The 19,145-nt window shown below is 43.2% G+C and overlaps 1 protein-coding gene across 1 annotated transcript in view; it reads left to right on the top strand.

Moving 5' to 3' along the window:
• The window catches only part of LOC111836354 (uncharacterized), a 356,103-nt gene that overhangs the window by 92,096 nt on the left and 244,862 nt on the right, over window positions 1-19,145 (top strand). Inside the window, exons 10-12 of the mRNA XM_072703387.1 lie at window positions 1,684-2,214; window positions 2,297-2,568; window position 2,748. Of these exons, the coding sequence (XP_072559488.1) occupies window positions 1,684-2,214; window positions 2,297-2,568; window position 2,748 (804 nt within the window). The remainder of the gene's footprint in view (window positions 1-1,683; window positions 2,215-2,296; window positions 2,569-2,747; window positions 2,749-19,145) is intronic.

Raw genomic sequence — 19,145 nt, 5'->3', positions numbered from 1 at the left:
ACCAGCCTTTTTTGACAAAACTATATTAGGTAGTGATAGAATTTTCTGATGCAGACATTTGGAGATGCAAGCAAAAAATGTATTACTTGATACATAAATGGAATTATTTTTGTACCCCAATTGTGTCTGCTCAATTTTTGCTCTGCTGCATCTCATTTTCTGCACTTCTTTGTAACTTCCAAGTTTGTGCTGGTGCTTGTGGTCGACCATTCAGCAAGTTAATCGCTCTAAGTGCCTCCCCAGTAGTTTGTGTTTGAGCATATCATACTTAGTCTGCAGTAGGTACTAGAAAAGAGTTCTGGAACTGCCTCCAAAGAACTACAATTGTGCTGCGTTCTTACTGTGTAAACATGACAAAGGTAACTGGTTCTGGGAATAGTTCTGGTTCCGGAAATAGTTTGAGCGTTGTTGAAAGCAGCTATAGATGACCAGAACACTAAGTAGGAGCGTTGTGGATATACCCTAGGGTGACACAGTCTGCGTGAAATCTTCATTTGTGTCTTCAGCATCCAGGAGTTTTCCAATCTGTATTCTGGTGGTCTGATCAGAACGAAACCCCTGCTGTGGGGTCAGAATCATATGCCACAGACCAGGGAAGGAGGGTCTGTTTGTGGTCAACTCAAGCTGTTGCTGGCTGTGCATTACAACACACTGACTAACTGGCACTGTCTCAGTGTTTAATTTCATTTTGGTTTCAGCAGACGCCTTCCTGCAGTGAAACCAGCTGCCACACGAACCAGAAACCTTCCCAGCAGGGAGTCGAAGAGGGTAACAAAGAGGAGGGGGAATTCCTGGTATCTGAGGTTGAAGGGACTGTGAACGAGAGCCCCCGAAAGGTGAAATGGAGTGTATGTGGGTCTCTTCACAAATGTCACTTGTCCATTCAGAGGTGGTTTAATTTTTGTGTGTTAATCACAAAAGCAGCCAAATATAGGTTATGCCAGAAAAGGAAAAAAGTACAGTTTGTGTGGCTTGAAAATGATTTTAGTTTGCTATCTGCTGCTATTTCTCTTTTAAGCAAATAGAACAGCCTGTATAAAATTTATGAAGTGAACGGCTTATTCTGCCTTGTTTGGTTTTTATGGCTGAAGATGAAGGACGCAGCGTTTCAGGATGTGACTGAGGAGGAGCTGACTGGTTCTCTTTCGTTACACACTGATGGGAGGAGCAAAGAGTGTGTGAAACCTCCAAACCCAGGTGATTTTAGCTATTAATATATACCATCAAAACCTCAATGGTTTTGGTGTATTTGGAGGCAATAGTTTGTACTTCAGTACTGACTGCTGTCTCCATCTTCCCCCAGCAAGGAGAGTGGATGAATCCTCCAAAGCTTTTGCTTGCTCTCAGGATCCATTCTCCTACACTGCAGACATTGACCTGCACAGACATATCAAAATATCTCACCCCAAGGAGTATGTCAGACAGCTGAGGACTGGATCTGTCTACACAACCCAGGATTCGCCAACTTCTGCTGGTCCCTGTGCTGCTCAGCCCAGTACAGACACAATCAGGTCCCTGGAAGAAGCCAGTACAGACACACTGACAGCACAACAGGGTTCCCAGGGTGAGATGACTTTCAATATAAACAGAGACTGTAAAATACACAGGCAGCCTCACACAGAGAAGTCGTCCCACCAGTGCTCCCAGTGTGGGAAGAGCTTCAGTCAGTTAGGAAACCTAAAGACACACCAGCGGATTCACACAGGAGAGAGGCCCTACCAGTGCTCCCAGTGTGGGAAGAGCTTTAGTGAGTTAGGAAGCCTAAAGACACACCAGCGGATTCACACAGGAGAGAGGCCCTACCAGTGCTCTCAGTGTGGGAAGAGCTTTATTCAGTCAGGAAACATAAAGATCCACCAGCGGATTCACACAGGAGAGAGGCCCTACCAGTGCTCCCAGTGTGGGAAGAGCTTTAGTGAGTTAGGAACCCTAAAGAAACACCAGCGGATTCACACAGGAGAGAGGCCCTACCAGTGCTCCCAGTGTGGAAAGAGCTTTAATGAGTTAGGAACCCTAAAGAAACACCAGCGGATTCACACAGGAGAGAGGCCCTACCAGTGCTCCCAGTGTGGAAAGAGCTTCAAACGTTTAGAAAGCCTAAAGACGCACAAGCAGATTCACACAGGAGAGAGGCCCTACCAGTGCTCTCAGTGTGGGAAGAGCTTTATTCAGTCAGGAAACCTAAAGATCCACCAGCGGATTCACACAGGAGAGGCCCTACCAGTGCTCCCAGTGTGGGAAGAGCTTTAGTGAGTTAGGAACCCTAAAGAAACACCAGCGGATTCACACAGGAGAGAGGCCCTACCAGTGCTCCCAGTGTGGGAAGAGCTTCAGTCAATTAGGACACCTAGAGAGTCACCAGCGGATTCACACAGGAGAGAGGCCCTACCAGTGCTCCCAGTGTGGGAAGAGCTTTAGTAAGTCAGGAACCCTAAAGAAGCACCAGCGGATTCACACAGGAGAGAGGCCCTACCAGTGCTCCCAGTGTGGGAAGAGCTTTAGTAAGTCAGGAACCCTAAAGATGCACCAGCGGATTCACACAGGAGAGAGGCCCTACCAGTGCTCCCAGTGATGATCTCGATTAGGACACATTAAGAAGCACTCACTTGACAGTTCATTATCACAGTTAGTCCAGTAAGTTGGTTCTTGAATTTTTCTGAATTGTATTTGTGAAATACCAGTATGTTGGGTCCCCCTCATTAGTCCTGTTGATGTTTAGGATTTGTTTAATAAAGATTTGGAGGCAGTGTTTTAATAGTTACAGTATATATTAAAGGTAGTCTTCGGCTGCAAACCAGTTTTATAAACTACTGAAAAATGACACAGTTGTGTATTTTACAGAAGAGGATTCGGGCCACGTGAAATAATAATCAGAGAATTCTGAGGAAGAAGTCTGAATCCTGACATTACAGTCAGAGGCTGGCTGCAGACCTCAGGCTCCATGCAAGACAAAGCAGAATACACAGAGGCCCTTTCCTTATCTAGGGCCACAAGTGCCGATGTCAGTGTTGGTGGAAAATGACCGAATTGGTAGCATTCCTGCTCATTAATTGATTTGGGAACATATGAAATATTAAATTTTTAGGAGGCTATATGAGTGTTATATATTGTAGTTTTATTTGAACATTGTGTAAGCATCTGAAGAAGAATAATTTTCATTGCATGAGCTTTTATCGTGGTGAGTTTTTTGAGTCTTTTCTTAAAATGTTTTGAAACTTGGCATATTGAAGACAAAGGTAAGTCAATTTCTCTTTTACACAGTGTGTAAGTGTACTATGTTGGGTACAGTTTACAAAAAAGGGTTTCAATTGCGTTCTTTTTAGTTACTTTTCTGCAATCCATTACAAGGAAGACTAAGACTTTTTGAAAATAATCAACCAAGGTGACACAGGGCAGTGGTGGCGTAATGGTTAGGGAAGTGCACTTGTAATTGAAAGGTTGCTGGTTCGAATCCCTGACCATCAAGGTACCATCCCCAAGCACTGCTCCCTGGGTGCTGAATGGGCTCTTTGCACATCAGCTTTTGCGTTCGTGGAAATGCGGCTCACTCGTTTCCGGTCTGTAAGAAATGGCACCATTTTACACGCGAAGTTGACAGGACCTGCCAAATATTGCAATCGGCGACATTCATCGTCTTTGTAAATCCTCCTCTGAATCACCTACAAGTAAATTAGAAAAGGGCTTTAAGATGTATGCCTCTTACATCCATGGAGACGAAGGTGAGTTTTGTATTCTTTTAACTTTGTGGCTAGCGTTAACTATAGCTTATCATTAACATTACTCCCAGACAGTGTTAGTATATGTATGTGCTAATGAAGTATCTATTACCATCCCTAGTCATTCTAGTGGAGAGTACCTACTTAATATGTTCTATATGTGTTATAAGTACATACTGTGTTATTCTGTGTTTGCTATTCTTAGTGTCAAACAGGGACAGGACAACAGGAAAGGTTGCTGTACGGGCATTTTGCTTCAGGTCTATGAAGAAGCACGATAAACCCCATAGTGTAAAAGTAGGGCAGCAGTGGTAATTTGTCAGAGTTCGAGTTCAACAGTTCTAAAAGGTTTCAGTTCAAGCTGTTCAATGTTCAAATTTGTTATGCATGTGCAAAGTATGGCCACGTTCCAGTTGGCCTCTGTGTTATTCCTTTTGTTGTTCTTGCATGTGTTTTATGGTGCGTTCAAATGGTGTGTTTACCGTGTTCATGAGATGAGTCCACATGATCGGCCCCCTTCTATCGTATTCACGACTTCGGATGGCAAACTTTTCTGGAAGTCAGAGCCCACGACCTCACGTACATGACTTCCCATGTCATAATCACGAGTTCCATTTGAACACAGCATTAGAATGTCATTCTAAGGATGACACTCCATCTCATGCCAACAGTTTGTAAGCCAAATCTAACAATATGTAATGACTGAAAATGATCTGTCAACAGATAATCCTCCGAGATGCAGTTCCTGTAATTATGGTGCTCTGCAGATGCTCTACTGTCTTATACTTTGAGAGACTCACTCAGCCCTGCTCTCCAAACTATGAAAAATCCATGGTGCAGGCTGATGATGTTAGCGCATGTGTATAAGCAAAAAGCCACATGAATTCCAATCTGAGCGTTCACATTCAGGTCGCATGGCCGCGAATTGGATATACATCAGATTTAGTACCACATATGAAAGTGGCACAAATCCGATTTGAAAAGATCAGATTTGCGTGTCCACACAGCCCTGTAAAGATCAGATCTGTGTCACATTAAGGCAAAAAATCCGATTTGAGTCACTTCAGCATGGCAGTGTGAACGTAGCCATTGTTTTTAACTTTGCACATTGCTTGGATACATTTATTTTCTTATTTTACAAATTACTGTTTTGATAAATGTGCTTAGATGTGTTTAGTACAGTATATGCTCTTCTTGTTTTATCCGGTTCATTTTGTGTTTAAACACTAAAAAAAAAAAATAAAAAAAAAAAAACATATTTAGGTGTAATTTTTTTGGGGCCGGGAACCAATTAATTGGTCTTCCATTATTTCTTATGTGGAAAATTCGATCAGGATTCGATCCGGAGTTCTGAATGGATTAAGTTTGAGTTCTGAGGTACCACTAGCATAATTAATAAGAATAATTGTCATGTACAGTAATAATTACTTCATTTCACAGCACATCTAACATTTGTAACAGAGCTGCCTAGTTCACTAAAGCTAAACAGATTTGGAACTAAATAAATATTTTTTTCTTTTTCAATAGCAAAATCTGTATGACATTAATTAGAAACTACGAACTCTGGAACAGGGGAGTTTGCGGACAGTCAGTAGGGTGACCACCTAATCCATGTCAGGAGGGACACTATGAGCTACTTCAGCTTTTACGAACTACTTTAAAGCTGAAAGGGTTCTGTGCTTTGCTAAAATGTTTGGTTAGTTCCTAGATTGAAAGACTCATCCAGCTGTTTCGCATTAACATTACTGACACATATTCATGATTATGGGAGACTGACCAATCAGCATACAGCAAGAACCCAGTGCTTAAGTGAAATCCTGGTCCCTTTAATTGAAATGTATGAAATGGTAGTTTACAAATCCTGTTGTAGCTCATAGTGTCCCTCCTGACATGGATTAGGTGGTCACCCTAACAGTCAGTCTAAGCTTAAGTAATCAGTAATTTAAAGTAAAATTTTGGAGAAAAAAAAACACCAGTCAAAACTTTCTAAAACTCCAGCTGCTAGAATGTTACCGTTGTTGCTTGTTCTACCCATTTTTTCTTTCGACAAAGCTAAACACTCTCCCACTATTTAGACGACTTGGAAGATTTGTTCTTTCTGTGATAATGTGAGTGAATCCCAGGAACATTTATTTTTCTCTTGTACACTGGTCAACACTTTTTGGTATACTTTGCTTAATTGTTTATCTTCACAATATGTAATACCACATTTGGAGTATCTTACCATTAAGTTTGGGGTTTTCAGAATCGGGTTTGCCAAGTACATTCACACATACAAGGAATTTGCTTTGGTGGTTGGTGTCAGACTTCGAGAGATGAGGTGGTTAATATATAAATATATTAGTGCTGTCAAACGATTAAATTTTTAAATCAGATTAATCACTGGGTTGCTGTGGATTAATTTCGATTAATCACGATTAAATATTCATTTTTAATCTATATTAATCGCATTTCATTTTGCATGAGCAAACAGACTCAAGAAAAAAGGGAATATATATGCACTTAACATGTTTATTGAACATCTTGAACACGAGTCTGATGCATTCCATCTGTCACAGAAGTGCAATACCATGGACCCATATCAAAAAGCAAGATTTTTTGCTTAGCCGGACAACTTGTAGGATTTAAGGTACCTCAGTTTATATGGTCTTTATCTTCGTTCACTTTCAATTAGCACGAACTACTGTAAATCCGACAAATAATCCGACTAATCAAGAAATCCAATTCTAGCCCGGTTAATTGCCATTGTTAGCAATATCAGTTGATAACACATTACGTGCCGTGCTTTACGTATAAACCTCCATAGCAACACGTCCACAGATAAGTTGGACGGTATAGTGTCTGCGGCCGATTTAATGAGCCACAAATGAGAAGTAGTGCATAAACAGTATACAACTTACAACTTCCCCTTCTGTTGATAAAAGGCGCAACCATCTCAGATTCTGAACTTGGGATTCTCTGTGCTGCTCCGAGATATTTCTCGGATCTCCAAGAAATGGGAATACGCATGTTGTCACTTCCGGCTTCAAAACTCGGAGTCCGACTCTTAATACGAGTTCCCAGGGCAAATAGAACGCACCAAAACTGCCCGAAATGGGTTGACAGAGACATTTCTGGGATTTTGAGTCATTCTGCGCTGCAGATGGGTTAATTGAGTTAAATTTTAATCAGATTAATCACGATGATGGATTAATCCGCGTTAACCCGTTAATTTTGACAGCCCTAAAATATATATACATAGGTACTAATATAAATATACACTGCTCAAAAAAATTAAAGGAACGCTTATTAATCAGAGTATAGCATCAAGTAAACTAAACTTCTTGGATATTCATCTGGTCAGTTAAGTAGAAGAGGGCGTTTTTAATCAGTTTCAGTTGCTTTGGTGTTAATGAAATTAACATCAGGTGTACTAGAGGGGCAATAATGAGACGACCACCAAAACAGGAATGGTTTAACAGGTGGGGGGCCACTGACATTTTTCCATCCTAATATCTTCTGACTGTTTTTTCACTAGTATTGTATTTGGCTACGGTCAGTGTCACTACTGGTAGCATCAGGCGATACCTGGACCCTACAGAGGTTGCACAGGTAGTCCGACTCCTCCAGGATGGCACATATTGATGTGTCATTGTCAAAAGTTTTGCTGTGTTTCCCGCACAGTCTCAAGGGCATGGAGGAGATTCCATGAGACAGGCAGTTACTCTAGGAGAGATGGACAGGGCCATAGAAGGTCCTTAACCCATCAGCAGGATGCTGGTGCAGTGGGTCCTGGGTTCCTCCTGGTTCACGACAATGCCCGGCCTCATGTGGCGAGAGTATGCAGGCAGTTCCTGGAACATGAAGGAGTTAATACCATTGACGGGCCCCCACGTTTGCATGACCTAAATGCAGTAGAACTCCTCTGGGACATTGTTTCGGTCCATCCGACGCCACCAGGTTGCACCTCAGACTGTCCAGGAGCTCAGTGATGCCCTGGTCCAGATTTGGGAGGAGATCCCCCAGGACACCATCCATCATCTCATTAGGAGGATGCCCTGACATTATCAGGCATGCATACAAGCACGCGGGGGCCATACAAACTACTGAGTACGATTTTGAGTTGCTGCAATTAATTTTCAGCAAAAAGGACTAGCCCGCTGCATCATTTTTTCACTTAGATTTTTGGGGTGTCTTTGAATTCAGCCCTCTGTAGGTTGATAATTTTCATTTCCATCAAACGATGTGGCATCTTTTTGTTCCTAACACAATACCCAGTCCATATCAGTATAGAAATCTAGCATGACTTTTTTTCCCATTGAGATCTGTGTTTCCAAAGTGTTCCTTTAATTTTTTTGAGCAGTGTAGTTAGTGTATGTGGAACATGATACAGCAGTGAAAATATACACATATTTAAGAGAGTACATGCTTGTGCTAGGATGGGGAAATAGTAATTAAGCGAGTGTTCCTGGCCTTATTGATGAGGCGGGCCGCGGTGGGGAAGAAACTGTTCCTATGGCGTGATATTTTGGTCCCAATGGACCGCAAACTTCTGCCAGAGGGGAGAGTCCGGAGGAGTTTGTGACCAGGGTGAGAGGAATCAGCCATAATCCTTTCTGCTCTTTTCAAAGACCAGGGGCCTCATGTATAAACGGTGCGTATGCACGAAAATGTTGCGTACGTCCGTTTCCATGCTCATGTCGAGATGTATAAAAACAAAACTTGGCGTACCGCTACGCACATTCTCTCGGCAGCTCCAGACATGGCATATGAACGTTTCTGATCGGTTTTGTAAACGGACGGCACTTAGTGGCAAGTCATTGCTACTGTGGTTTCCCTTTTTAAACTCACAATCATGACGCTGACTTTATCCAATACACCGACATTAATTATATATTGTTTACAAATGTACGGCACCTGAATTTTAATCAATTTGTAACAATAAAACGGTACAAAAAATGACCGAACTATTACAACTCCCATGGCAGCTTATGGAAGAATTAGAAGAGAGCACGCATTCAGGGATCATAGTGATTTCTTGGCCCATGATGATGACTGGCTTCTAAGTCCAATTCAGATCTCCAAGAGCAATCCTTTTGGAGCTCTATGCTGAACTGGGGCCAGCATTACAAAGGCAGACGATGAGGAATTGCGCTATATCTGTTCCTTTACAAGTTCTGTCCACTCGTGGGTTCTTATAGCCACAGGTGCTTTTCAGCGAGAACTTGCGGACCGATCGGGTATTTCTCAGTCAACACTGAGTCGCGCCATGCCAGCTGTATGGGACGGCATAATCCGCTTGTCACCCAGATATATAAAATTTCCTTACACTGTGGTTGAACAGGCAAACATTAAAGTGCAATTTGCAGCGATGTCCGGTTTTCCCAATGTAATCGTTGCTATAAAGGCACCTTCAGAGAACAAATTTGCTTATGTAAATAGAAAGCACTTTCACTCTTAATGTACAAATTATGTGCGATTCCAACATCTGTGTCATTAATGCATGGGCGTCGCCACCATTAAATCTAAGGGGGACGTGTCCCCCTCACATTTCATAATTATTTATTTGGATCCCCCCCAAATTTAACATAAAACATCAGTCTTATGCCAGTGTGTCCCCCCCATTCAAAATGCTTCTGACGCCCCTGCATTAATGTTGTGGCTAGATGGCCTGGCTCAACACATGATTCGTTCATTTTCAGAAACAGTATTGTTGGAAACAAACTTGAAAATGGGGTGGTACGTGATGGCTGGCTGCTCGGTAAGAAGATTTTTCCCATTTTATAATTTCGTCCAATACGGTAAGCTTTGTTTGATTTAACCATTTGACAACTTAGGGGACAGTGGGTACCCACTGAAGTCTATCGTGGCTTCTCACGCCGCTCGCAAACTCACAGAATGAACAGGAGCGGCGTTATAATGCTGCCCCCCATCCTCGGGCTCGGCGGTGATGGTGTGCACTGTAGGGCGGCTTTAAGGCTGTTGGCGCTACCTGGACAAGACTGCTGGGGTGCTGCTATACATGCAGTCTGCAAAAAGTGTGTCACATTGTACACGTATGTAGCGTGTTGCATAATCTGGCACAAAATCGTGGCTTGCCGGTATCTGAAGAGCTTAGGCAAGATGAACCTGACCCCAAGCCACCAAATTTCAGTATCACACAGTGTATCATTTAGATGTTTTAATTCATTGGCAACATCTTACAGCATTCACGATTTCTTTTTGTGACTGCAGCACAGCTTCAGTCAACACACGGCCAGATGGTCGCCCCCCGGTTTCTGAGGCACGGTAATGTGTGCAGCCAGCGCCCAAAGATGTGCTCGGCATAGCAGCACCAACACCGCCTGTTTCGGCCTCGGCACTGGGGGCACCTCTTGTACTATTGTCTGTAAAAATAAACAAACAGAATAAACGAATGTAACACCGCATCTGCGCCCTACTTGTTATTCATAAACATGCAAGTAATTCAAACAAGTATGGTACGAGAAAAACTCACCCGCGCTGACATCGGCGTCCCCTTCGGGAACATCGGTGTCCCCGATCATTGCAGCAACTAGTTGCTCAAAGGGTGCGAGACCTCCGCCTGTGCTGTAAGGACTTGCGGTGAGCGGCCGCTCATTTTTTCACGTCGATTTCAATGTCCGACCACTTCTTTTTAATTTCAGAACCAACATTTATTACTGGCTCCGCCAACTTTCATTTATTGCTGATGCCACTACTTAAACCACCAAATATCACTTCTCTTTTCTCGATTTCTGTTAACATGACCTCCACTTCGCACTCGCTGAAATACTTTTTTCCCACGTGGTTTATCCATTGTTGTTTAAGAAAAGCATAGAACAAAGCGGGTATTTATACAGATTTACATATGCAAATATACATAATTGTGGGCGGGTCGGGGAGTGGCTGTGGACTCGTTCACGTACATAAATTTCACGCTCATTGGGATTTATAAAGGGAATGTGCGTAGATTTGTGCTTACGCAAAGTTTTATGCATCTGGATTTTTTCTTTCTTACGCACATTCCTAGTTTTGTCTGTACGCCATGTTTTAGTGTGAATTCTACGCACGTCGTTATACATGAGGCCCCTGGACTCGTACAGGTCCTGTAAAGATGGAAGGTTGCAGCCGATTGTCTTTCCAGCAGAGTGAATGATGTGCTGTAGTCTCCTCTTGTCCTTAGCAGTGGCAGCAGGGTACCAGACGATGATGGAGGTAGTGAGGATGGACTCAATGATGGCAGTGTAGTGCACTATCATAGTCTTTGGCAGACTGAACTTCTTCAGCTGCTTCAGGAACAACATTCTCTGTTGAGCTTTTTTAGTGAGAGAACAGATGTTCATCTCCCATTTAAGGTCCTTGCTGAATGCTGATCCTGGTGCCCACAGCGGTGACTGGTGAGCCGAGCAGGAAGACGAGTAGAGTTGGGGCAGAGCAGAGAAGGATATTCCTTGAAGAGAAGGATACTGAATTCTTGCTCAACAATATTACTTTAATTGCTAAATTTTATTTACATAAATGGAGATATATGAAGGTCCTCCCCAACTTTGTAGCTTTTAAAAATGATTCCGTTTTATTTTTTAATTCTTTAAAGGTGAAGACGAAAAGTGCCTGTAAACTTTGTACTCTTATGTTTGGCCTGTTTTGCTTTACCTGTGCTGTCTCCCTTCTCGGATATTGCATTTTGTTGAAGACGAAATAAAGGAGTTTGATAAAAAAAAAAAAAAAAAAAAACGCTCTCCCACTGACAAGTCCGGCTGTGTGTGCAGGTCATGTGATATCTGGTACTGCCTCCATGGCGTAGTTTGCATAACGTCATGTCCAGACTCGTTTGTGAAGACCATGTGTTTTCGGTCCTCCTGGTGAAGGTCTGCAGCCAGATCGAGAAGGGTCTGGCTGCAGACCACCTCTGTGGGTACATCTCCTCTGAGGGAAAGGAAATGACGTAACGGAAAGAGCGTGTTTAAGGCTACAGACCTTAGACGACGAGTCGTCCATTTACACTTGCGTAGAAAGGAAGCATAAACGTATAGAGCCGTTCTGGTGACATGAGAAAAAAACTTTATTGCGTGGAACCACAAATAACACGTGGCTGTAAGATAATTTAGTGCTGTCGACATCTTTCTTAATGCGTGGACACCCATAAAAATTCTAATAAATGTAATGATACATTTATACTTTTTTTAAATGAATAACCTAGATGTGAGAAGATGCATGTTAACTTCCTAAAGGCGGTATTGCCAAGCGTATTGGATTGTTTAGTCTGTGCCGAATGGTCACTTATGGTTATCTTGTGACCACCAGTAGGCTCGATAGTAGTTTCATCAGCACAACAGGATAAAGAACTGATTTTGTGACTGGCTGGTTATATTTGAAGGTGCTTTTAATAATGATAAAAATTTAAAAGAATAACGCAACCATAATATGAAACGTAGACATAAACCCCTGGTTTCCTCAAAAGGGATTAACCCTAGTCTTGGACTAAATTTGAGTACCAATGGAGATTTACCACTGAAAAGCAAAGCAAGTCTAAGACTAGGCTTAATCCTTGTCTGCGAAACTGCCCCAAAAAGTTATTTTGAAATTTATTCACAGTAACCTCCGTGGAGTCTAGAATACTAGTTGCATGTAAGAATCATTTCATGTCTGTAGGATGTAAATAAATGTAATGTGCTAATTTTATATGGTACTAGATTCAATGTTTGACAATTTGTATTAGCCAAGAATGATTGTCTTGTGACTGACCAGACTGAACAAAATCATGATTTATTTTAATGTTTTTATTTGGTATTCAATTACTAAATTCTAAAAATATATATACAAAACAAGATCAAAAAGAGAATTACTAAATTCTATTTACAAAAATATATACAAAAGAATATATACAACAGGTTCAAAGCTGGCCACCAGCGCTGTAAAAGCAGTCACTGCAACAGTAGCCCGCAATGCTGTCTTCAGAGTAAAACCCTTGCGGTTCATGCCTTTTTCCAGTTCCCCTGAAGCCTTCCCCATAATCTTTGTAGAAAGCTTGACTTTCGCAGCATGCAGAAATCCTGTATTATACCAAAAACAGGGGTAGAATTACTTTGTTCGGGGGGCACAGCAATGTTTGCCTTTTATCCCCTCAAATATAGGAGGGCACTAAGGCATTTTCGCGTAGGTTCGGAGGGCACCAAGGCAATCAAGAATTACTGGCCAGGGCACTGAGGCAAAAAGGTATATAGCCGGACGCATGAAATATTTAGCATTCTGACATTTTCTAGGGCAATAAATGCATTAGCACCCTGTGAAATAGTGTTAGACTAGCTATTGAAAAAAAGATGCTGTTGCCTTCATTCACCTACTCAGTAATGACGAAATGTTTTATGAAAAAAAACATAACCAGCTATTGTCAGTGATAAAAACTTTAATTTAATGAACATTTTTTTTACTGAGACATTGAACACTAACATGACTAACAGAACTTCAAAATAATGCATGAGTGACCATATTCAAGCTAACTAACTTTTTAAAACTAACTAGACTGACTGTCCCGAGCCACTCAAACACTGACGCGAGCCACTCGCTAACTGTCCCACCCAGTGCCGCGAGCCACTACGAACTGTCCCGTGACAGCAGCTGCAGGACAGTACAGTTTATGCTCTAACTCCTTCTCCGTTTTCACTTCAATTCAATGCACATCTGTTATCAATTATTTCAATCTTCTATGAATTATTACAGTCTAATATAAATTTTTACAACGTCAAGTAATGACAGATAATTTCCATAACAATAGATGCGGTATGATTGGGAAAGACATGCATAACCAGCGAAATTACCTAAAAAATGTGGTTATTTTCTGGGTCTTAGAAGCAGCGGCTGTCATCTCAGCCTGCTTTCTTTTTTTCACCCGATCTTTAGTAGGCATTTTAATTGGAACTTTGTGGCCTTATAACAGGTCCTTAACATGTTGCCTTCAGATGTGAAGAGGAGACTTTCTTCAGGTTTTTAACTTTTACATGTATTCGTTGATGTAAATCGATGATTGTTCACGTGCCAAAAATACCCCCAATACAGCCTCACTTTCAAAAGAACTTCTAAACCTTCTCACCCTCCCTATTCTATGAACATGTTGCTATTAGTTTCGAAGGGAGGTAAGCATCGGCTAGAATAGCCGCTCTGAATAATTTAACCATGGAGGCGTGGCTAACGTAAAATTATGGGATGCGCTTATCAACCCAGACATCATGGACATGGCGACAGAGAAGTGAAAGACGGAAGAACTTGTTCTTGATTTCATAAGTTTATTGACTTTATTGTGTTCTAAACATACACAATAGGGCACAAAGGCAACTGAGGAAGAGGGCACTGCAAGTATCTGCCGGCAAGAACTTGTAAATATTCAGGGCAGCACAGCAAATTGCTAAGGCACGGCGGCTTTTGCTGTGGATGCCGTCGATAAATTCGATCTCTGCAAAAATAAAATGTGTTACACTGTTAATAAACAGATGCCATTTTCCAATGCTTTTGTGTATGCATGACATTCTTTTTTTTGCACGGACAATGCAACGTGTTCAGAGTTTTATTGTAGGTCACCATGACTCTGCCAAGACGACTGTAATGTTTTCTTTGGGTTTCATGTATGGTTAGACAAATGCTGTTTGAAGATTTTTTATAAAATACCTTCACAGAAAAAGGCACATGAGTGTCTTGTGCTGTTTTTTTGTCTCTTAAGGCATCAAATCTTCCTGTCTTCACCAAATACCTTACACTTAACCATTTCCTCAAGAACAGATGGATTTAGGAGATCTTCAGCAGCAGTGTCAGTGCAATAGTCCAAGGAACGGATATGTTCACAATCACTAAAAACCAATCCACTCCTCTGTGCTAAGAGTTGAAAGTGCCTGCACTCTTCCAACTCACAAAAAACACTGTGCACTTTTCCCCATGTTTTCTTATGTAGATGAACAGGCACTGAAAAACCATGTCTGGCTCTTTGGACTGCAGATATGCCATTTGTAGCATCTACACAAACACTGTAGAGGTGATTCCAGAGTAATGTATTTTTCTGAGTGTCCATGGATTCGGCTGATGTGCGTGGACAGGTTTTTCTGAAGGACTCAGAGAACAATGGGGACACAGAACTTTCAGTGGTTTGTGTGGAGGAGGCTGTGCAGCCTCTTTGGTGCTGCTGTTAGGATTCTCTGATGGGGAAGGGATACACTGCTCCCAGGTTCTGTGTGTGCAGGAGCAGCAGAAATGGGGGGGGCAGTGTCTCAGTCAAGGAAATTTCTGATGTACTTTTTTCTTGTTCTGCACGTTGTTCTTTTACTTGAGAACATGAAGAAAGGTGACTGACCATGTTGTCCCTTCGCAGTATTGTTTTGTAACACAGTGGGCAGTGGAAATGTCCCTGGGGTCTGCACTCAAGGTTACATCTGCATATTTTGTATCCTTTGAACAGAGAACCAAGAGAAGTTAGCACAGTTACAACTAATTGCGCATAGCTGTTTAAAAGTAATAAATAAAACAATACCTTCAAAATCCAGTGAATTTTTGAGATGGACTTGAACATGTTTTTGCACTCTAAATAGTGGTGCAGGTTTAAATTTTGTTGGTGGACAAAGTGGACAATGGTCCTTATTGCAACAGACTGACCAAACTTACGGCGCCGTAGAGTGGTGACCTGTTGAATGCCGCTCCTCGCAGATTTGTCTGTTTTGCGTATATTGTCTTGTTTGTAATGTCTAGTTCACAGCCAGCGAGTAGTCTAATCCAGTACGATAGACAAACACTCCTAAATATTGGCGAACAATATGGAGAAACTGCTGTTTTAGACCCTGAGGTGACTTCGCTACTCACCCGCGAGCACATCGGTCAACGCGACCCAGCTGGAGGCAACCGGAGGACGCGTGGGCGGAGACGGGGCCGTAGGGCTGGGGCGCAAGTCAGACAAACGCCGCGGACTACGACCACCGATGCCAAGCGTTTTCCTGGCAAACGTCCAGTCCTTGGACAACAAATTGGACGACCTCAGAGGAAGACTTCTATTCCATAGAGAGCTGAGGAACTGCTGTGTCCTCTGTTTCACGGAGACGTGGCTGACCGAGAGCATTCCAGACCATGCAGTCCAACCGGAGGGGTTCTCAATCCATCGGGCTGATCGGACAGAGATGTCGGGGAAGAAACGAGGGGGTGGCGTGTGCATTCTTGTCAACAACTCGTGGTGCACGAACGTGGAAATTATTTCCCGTAACTGCTCTCCGGACCTCGAGTACCTGCTGATAAAGTGCCGGTCGTTCTATTTGCCGAGAGAATTCGGCGTGGTGTTTCTGACGGCGGTATATATCCCACAGCCAGGGAACACACAGTGCGCTCTAAGTGAACTCTACCAGCTGATCACCAGCCATGAGGATGCACAGCCAAACGGGACTGTTCATTGTCTCTGGGGACTTTAACAAGGCGAATTTTAAGAGTGTGTACCCAAAATATCACCAACATGTCTCCGGCCCCACTCGGGGAAACAACACGCTCGACCACTGCTACACAGAACATCGGGGTGCATATCGCTCTCTGCCTCGCGCGCACCTGGGCGCCTCCGATCACAGCGCGGTGCTGTTACTGCCTGTTTACAAGCAGATACTAAAGCGCGAGGAGCCGGTGACATGCATGGTGCAGCGCTGGACATGGGAGGGAGAGGAGAAACTTCAGGACTGCTTTGACTGTGTGGACTGGGACATGTTCAGAGATTCATCCTCTGAGCTGGACGAGTACACCACTGCAGTCACTGATTTCATTAAGACCTGCGTTGAGGAATGTATTCCCACTAAAACTGTACGGTCATTCCCCAACCAGAAACCCTGGGTTAACGCTACCATCCGCCATAAGCTCCGCGAGCGCACGCGTGCTTTCCAGTCCGGAGATGCGGACCTGTACAAAAAATGCAGATACGATCTCCGGAAAGCCATCAGGAGCACGAAACGGAGTACAGCAGCAAAGTGGACTCCCAGTTTAACTGCACAAGTGACGCGCGTCAGATGTGGAGGGGGATTCAGACGCTGACGGACTAGCTGCCTTAATGACTTTCGGCCTATTGCACTAACCTCCATTACAATGAAGTGCTTTAAAATGTTGGTAATGGGGCACATATTGAGCTCCATTCCGACCGGTCTGGACCCCCTTCAATTTGCATATCGTCACAATAGATCCACTGATGACGCCATTTCACACACCATCCACAACACCCTGGCTCACCTGGACAACAAGAACTGCTATGCCAGACTGTTGTTTGTGGATTTCAGCTCTGCATTCAACACAGTTATCCCCTCCAAGCTGATCCGGGCACTGGGACTCTGTGCAACTGGGTTCTGGACATCCTCACCAACAGACCACAGCATGTGAGGATCGGCAAAAACACCTCCACCACAATGATCCTCAACACTGGCACGCCACAGGGAAGCGTTCTGAGCCCAATGCTGTACTCCCTGTTTACACACGACTGTGTGTCCAGGCACAGCTCCAACACAATAATCAAGTTTGCTGATGATACCACCGTTGTGGGCCTGATCAGTCAACGATGACGAGACGGCCTACAGAGAGGAGTGCTGTCAGGAGAACAACCTCTCTCTCAACGTCAGCAAAACCAAGGAGATGGTTTTGGATTTTAGGAGGCAGGATGCAGCTCATCCCCCTATCCACATCGGAGGAGGTGCTGTGGAAAGGGTCAGCAGCTTCAGGCTCCTTGGGGTCACCCTCAGTGCCAACCTGAAGTCCTCAGAACATACAGCAGCGGTCACCAAAAAAGCCCACCAACGACTTCACTTCCTCAGACGCCTAAAGAAGGCTGGGGTTTCCACCTCTGTCCTCACCAGCTTCTACAGGTGCGCTGGGGAGTCCATCCTCACAGGGAGTGTTGCGTCTTGGTATGGCAGCTGCACTGCTCAGGACAAGAAAGCTCTGCAGAGGGTGGTGAAAACAACTCAGCTTAGGGTTGCATCAATAAAAATGATGGTGTTACCAAGAATTAATTATTTATTTGCAATGATTCCAAGTAAACCATCACCTGACTGGTTTAGATCTCTGGACTCTCTAAATTCCTTTGGAAAGATAAACCACCGCGTATTAGCTTAAAAACGCTGTAAAGGACCAAGGACAAAGGAGGACTATAGATCTGCCTAATTTTCACCACTACTTCTTAGCCAACAGGCTTCAAAACATCTCAGGGTGGCTAAAACATACCCTCTTAGATGAACCTTGGCTAGACGTAGAACAGGCTCTATGCAATAACATAGAGATTTCGGATCTACCATTCATTTGCTCAAACATTAAACGACACGAATGCTTCAAAAGCATCAGTATCAGCTCTTCTCTGACAGCATGGTGGGAGTTTCTAAAAACGACTGAGTCTTCATTAATCCCATGCAAACGTACTCCCATCTGGAACAACCCTGACATACTACTAAACAATAATATGATAATTTTCCCGGATTGGAGTTGTAAAGGTATTAAATACTTGGAACATATATTCGAAGAAATAGACTTTATCCCCTTTGACTTATTAGTTAAAAGACATGGGATTAACAAGAATAGATTTTTAGAATATCAACAGGTTAAATCTATAGTAAAAAGGAAATTCAAGTCTAATCAAATCAAATTACAAATACCACCAAGTGTGGCAGAATTCCTTAATCTCAAAACCCCCAAATTACTGTCTAAAATATACAGGACACTTTCGAAAATGGATGAATCAATATCCCTTCCTATTGCAAAATGGGAGGCAGATTTATCAATCAGCTGGGACCACAATTTCTGGTCTAAGACATGTTTAAAAACCTTTGAACTGATTAGAAGTCCCAATTTACAATTAATACAATACAAAATCCTGCATAGAGTGCACTATACAGGGCATCGGATGTTCAGGATGGGTTTTACATCTTCTAACAACTGCTCACACTGTCAAGGGGATACACCTGACAATTACATCCATGCTCTTTGGTTCTGTCCACCTGCTCAGATGTTCTGGCGCAGGATTTGTGAGGACTTATCAAAGTGTCTGAAATGTACCATTCCAGCCTCTCCTTCAGTCTGCTTGTTGGGCGACCTAGACGGTGTCACTACAGAGATTAACACAACCCACATGGCTTTCATCGCTTTATGCATTGCTAAGAAGACTGTCCCCATGAACTGGAAAAATAAAAATAACCTTAATATCAACCAATATAGAGAGAGTTTGCTGGACCATATTAGTCTTGATACAGCTTCTGCCGCCACATTAGACCAATCTCTCTGGGCTCCTTTGATCAGCTCCATCACCTAGTGGCGGTGGGGGGTCGCAGGTTTGTCCCACTTCGGTCTTTGTTGTTGGTGTGCGGGGGTGCATATGGGTTTGGGGCGTCTGGGGGTTCCCTGGGGTGGGGGGTTTCTGGAGGGGTTCGGCGCTGGGACTGCAGTCCTGGCCTGGATGGGGCTTTG

The sequence above is a fragment of the Paramormyrops kingsleyae genome, chromosome 20, assembly GCF_048594095.1.
Source record: "Paramormyrops kingsleyae isolate MSU_618 chromosome 20, PKINGS_0.4, whole genome shotgun sequence".
Taxonomy (NCBI): Eukaryota; Metazoa; Chordata; class Actinopteri; order Osteoglossiformes; family Mormyridae; genus Paramormyrops; species Paramormyrops kingsleyae.
Note: the sequence above shows the minus strand (reverse complement) of the source record. Positions and strands in the feature narration are given on the sequence as shown.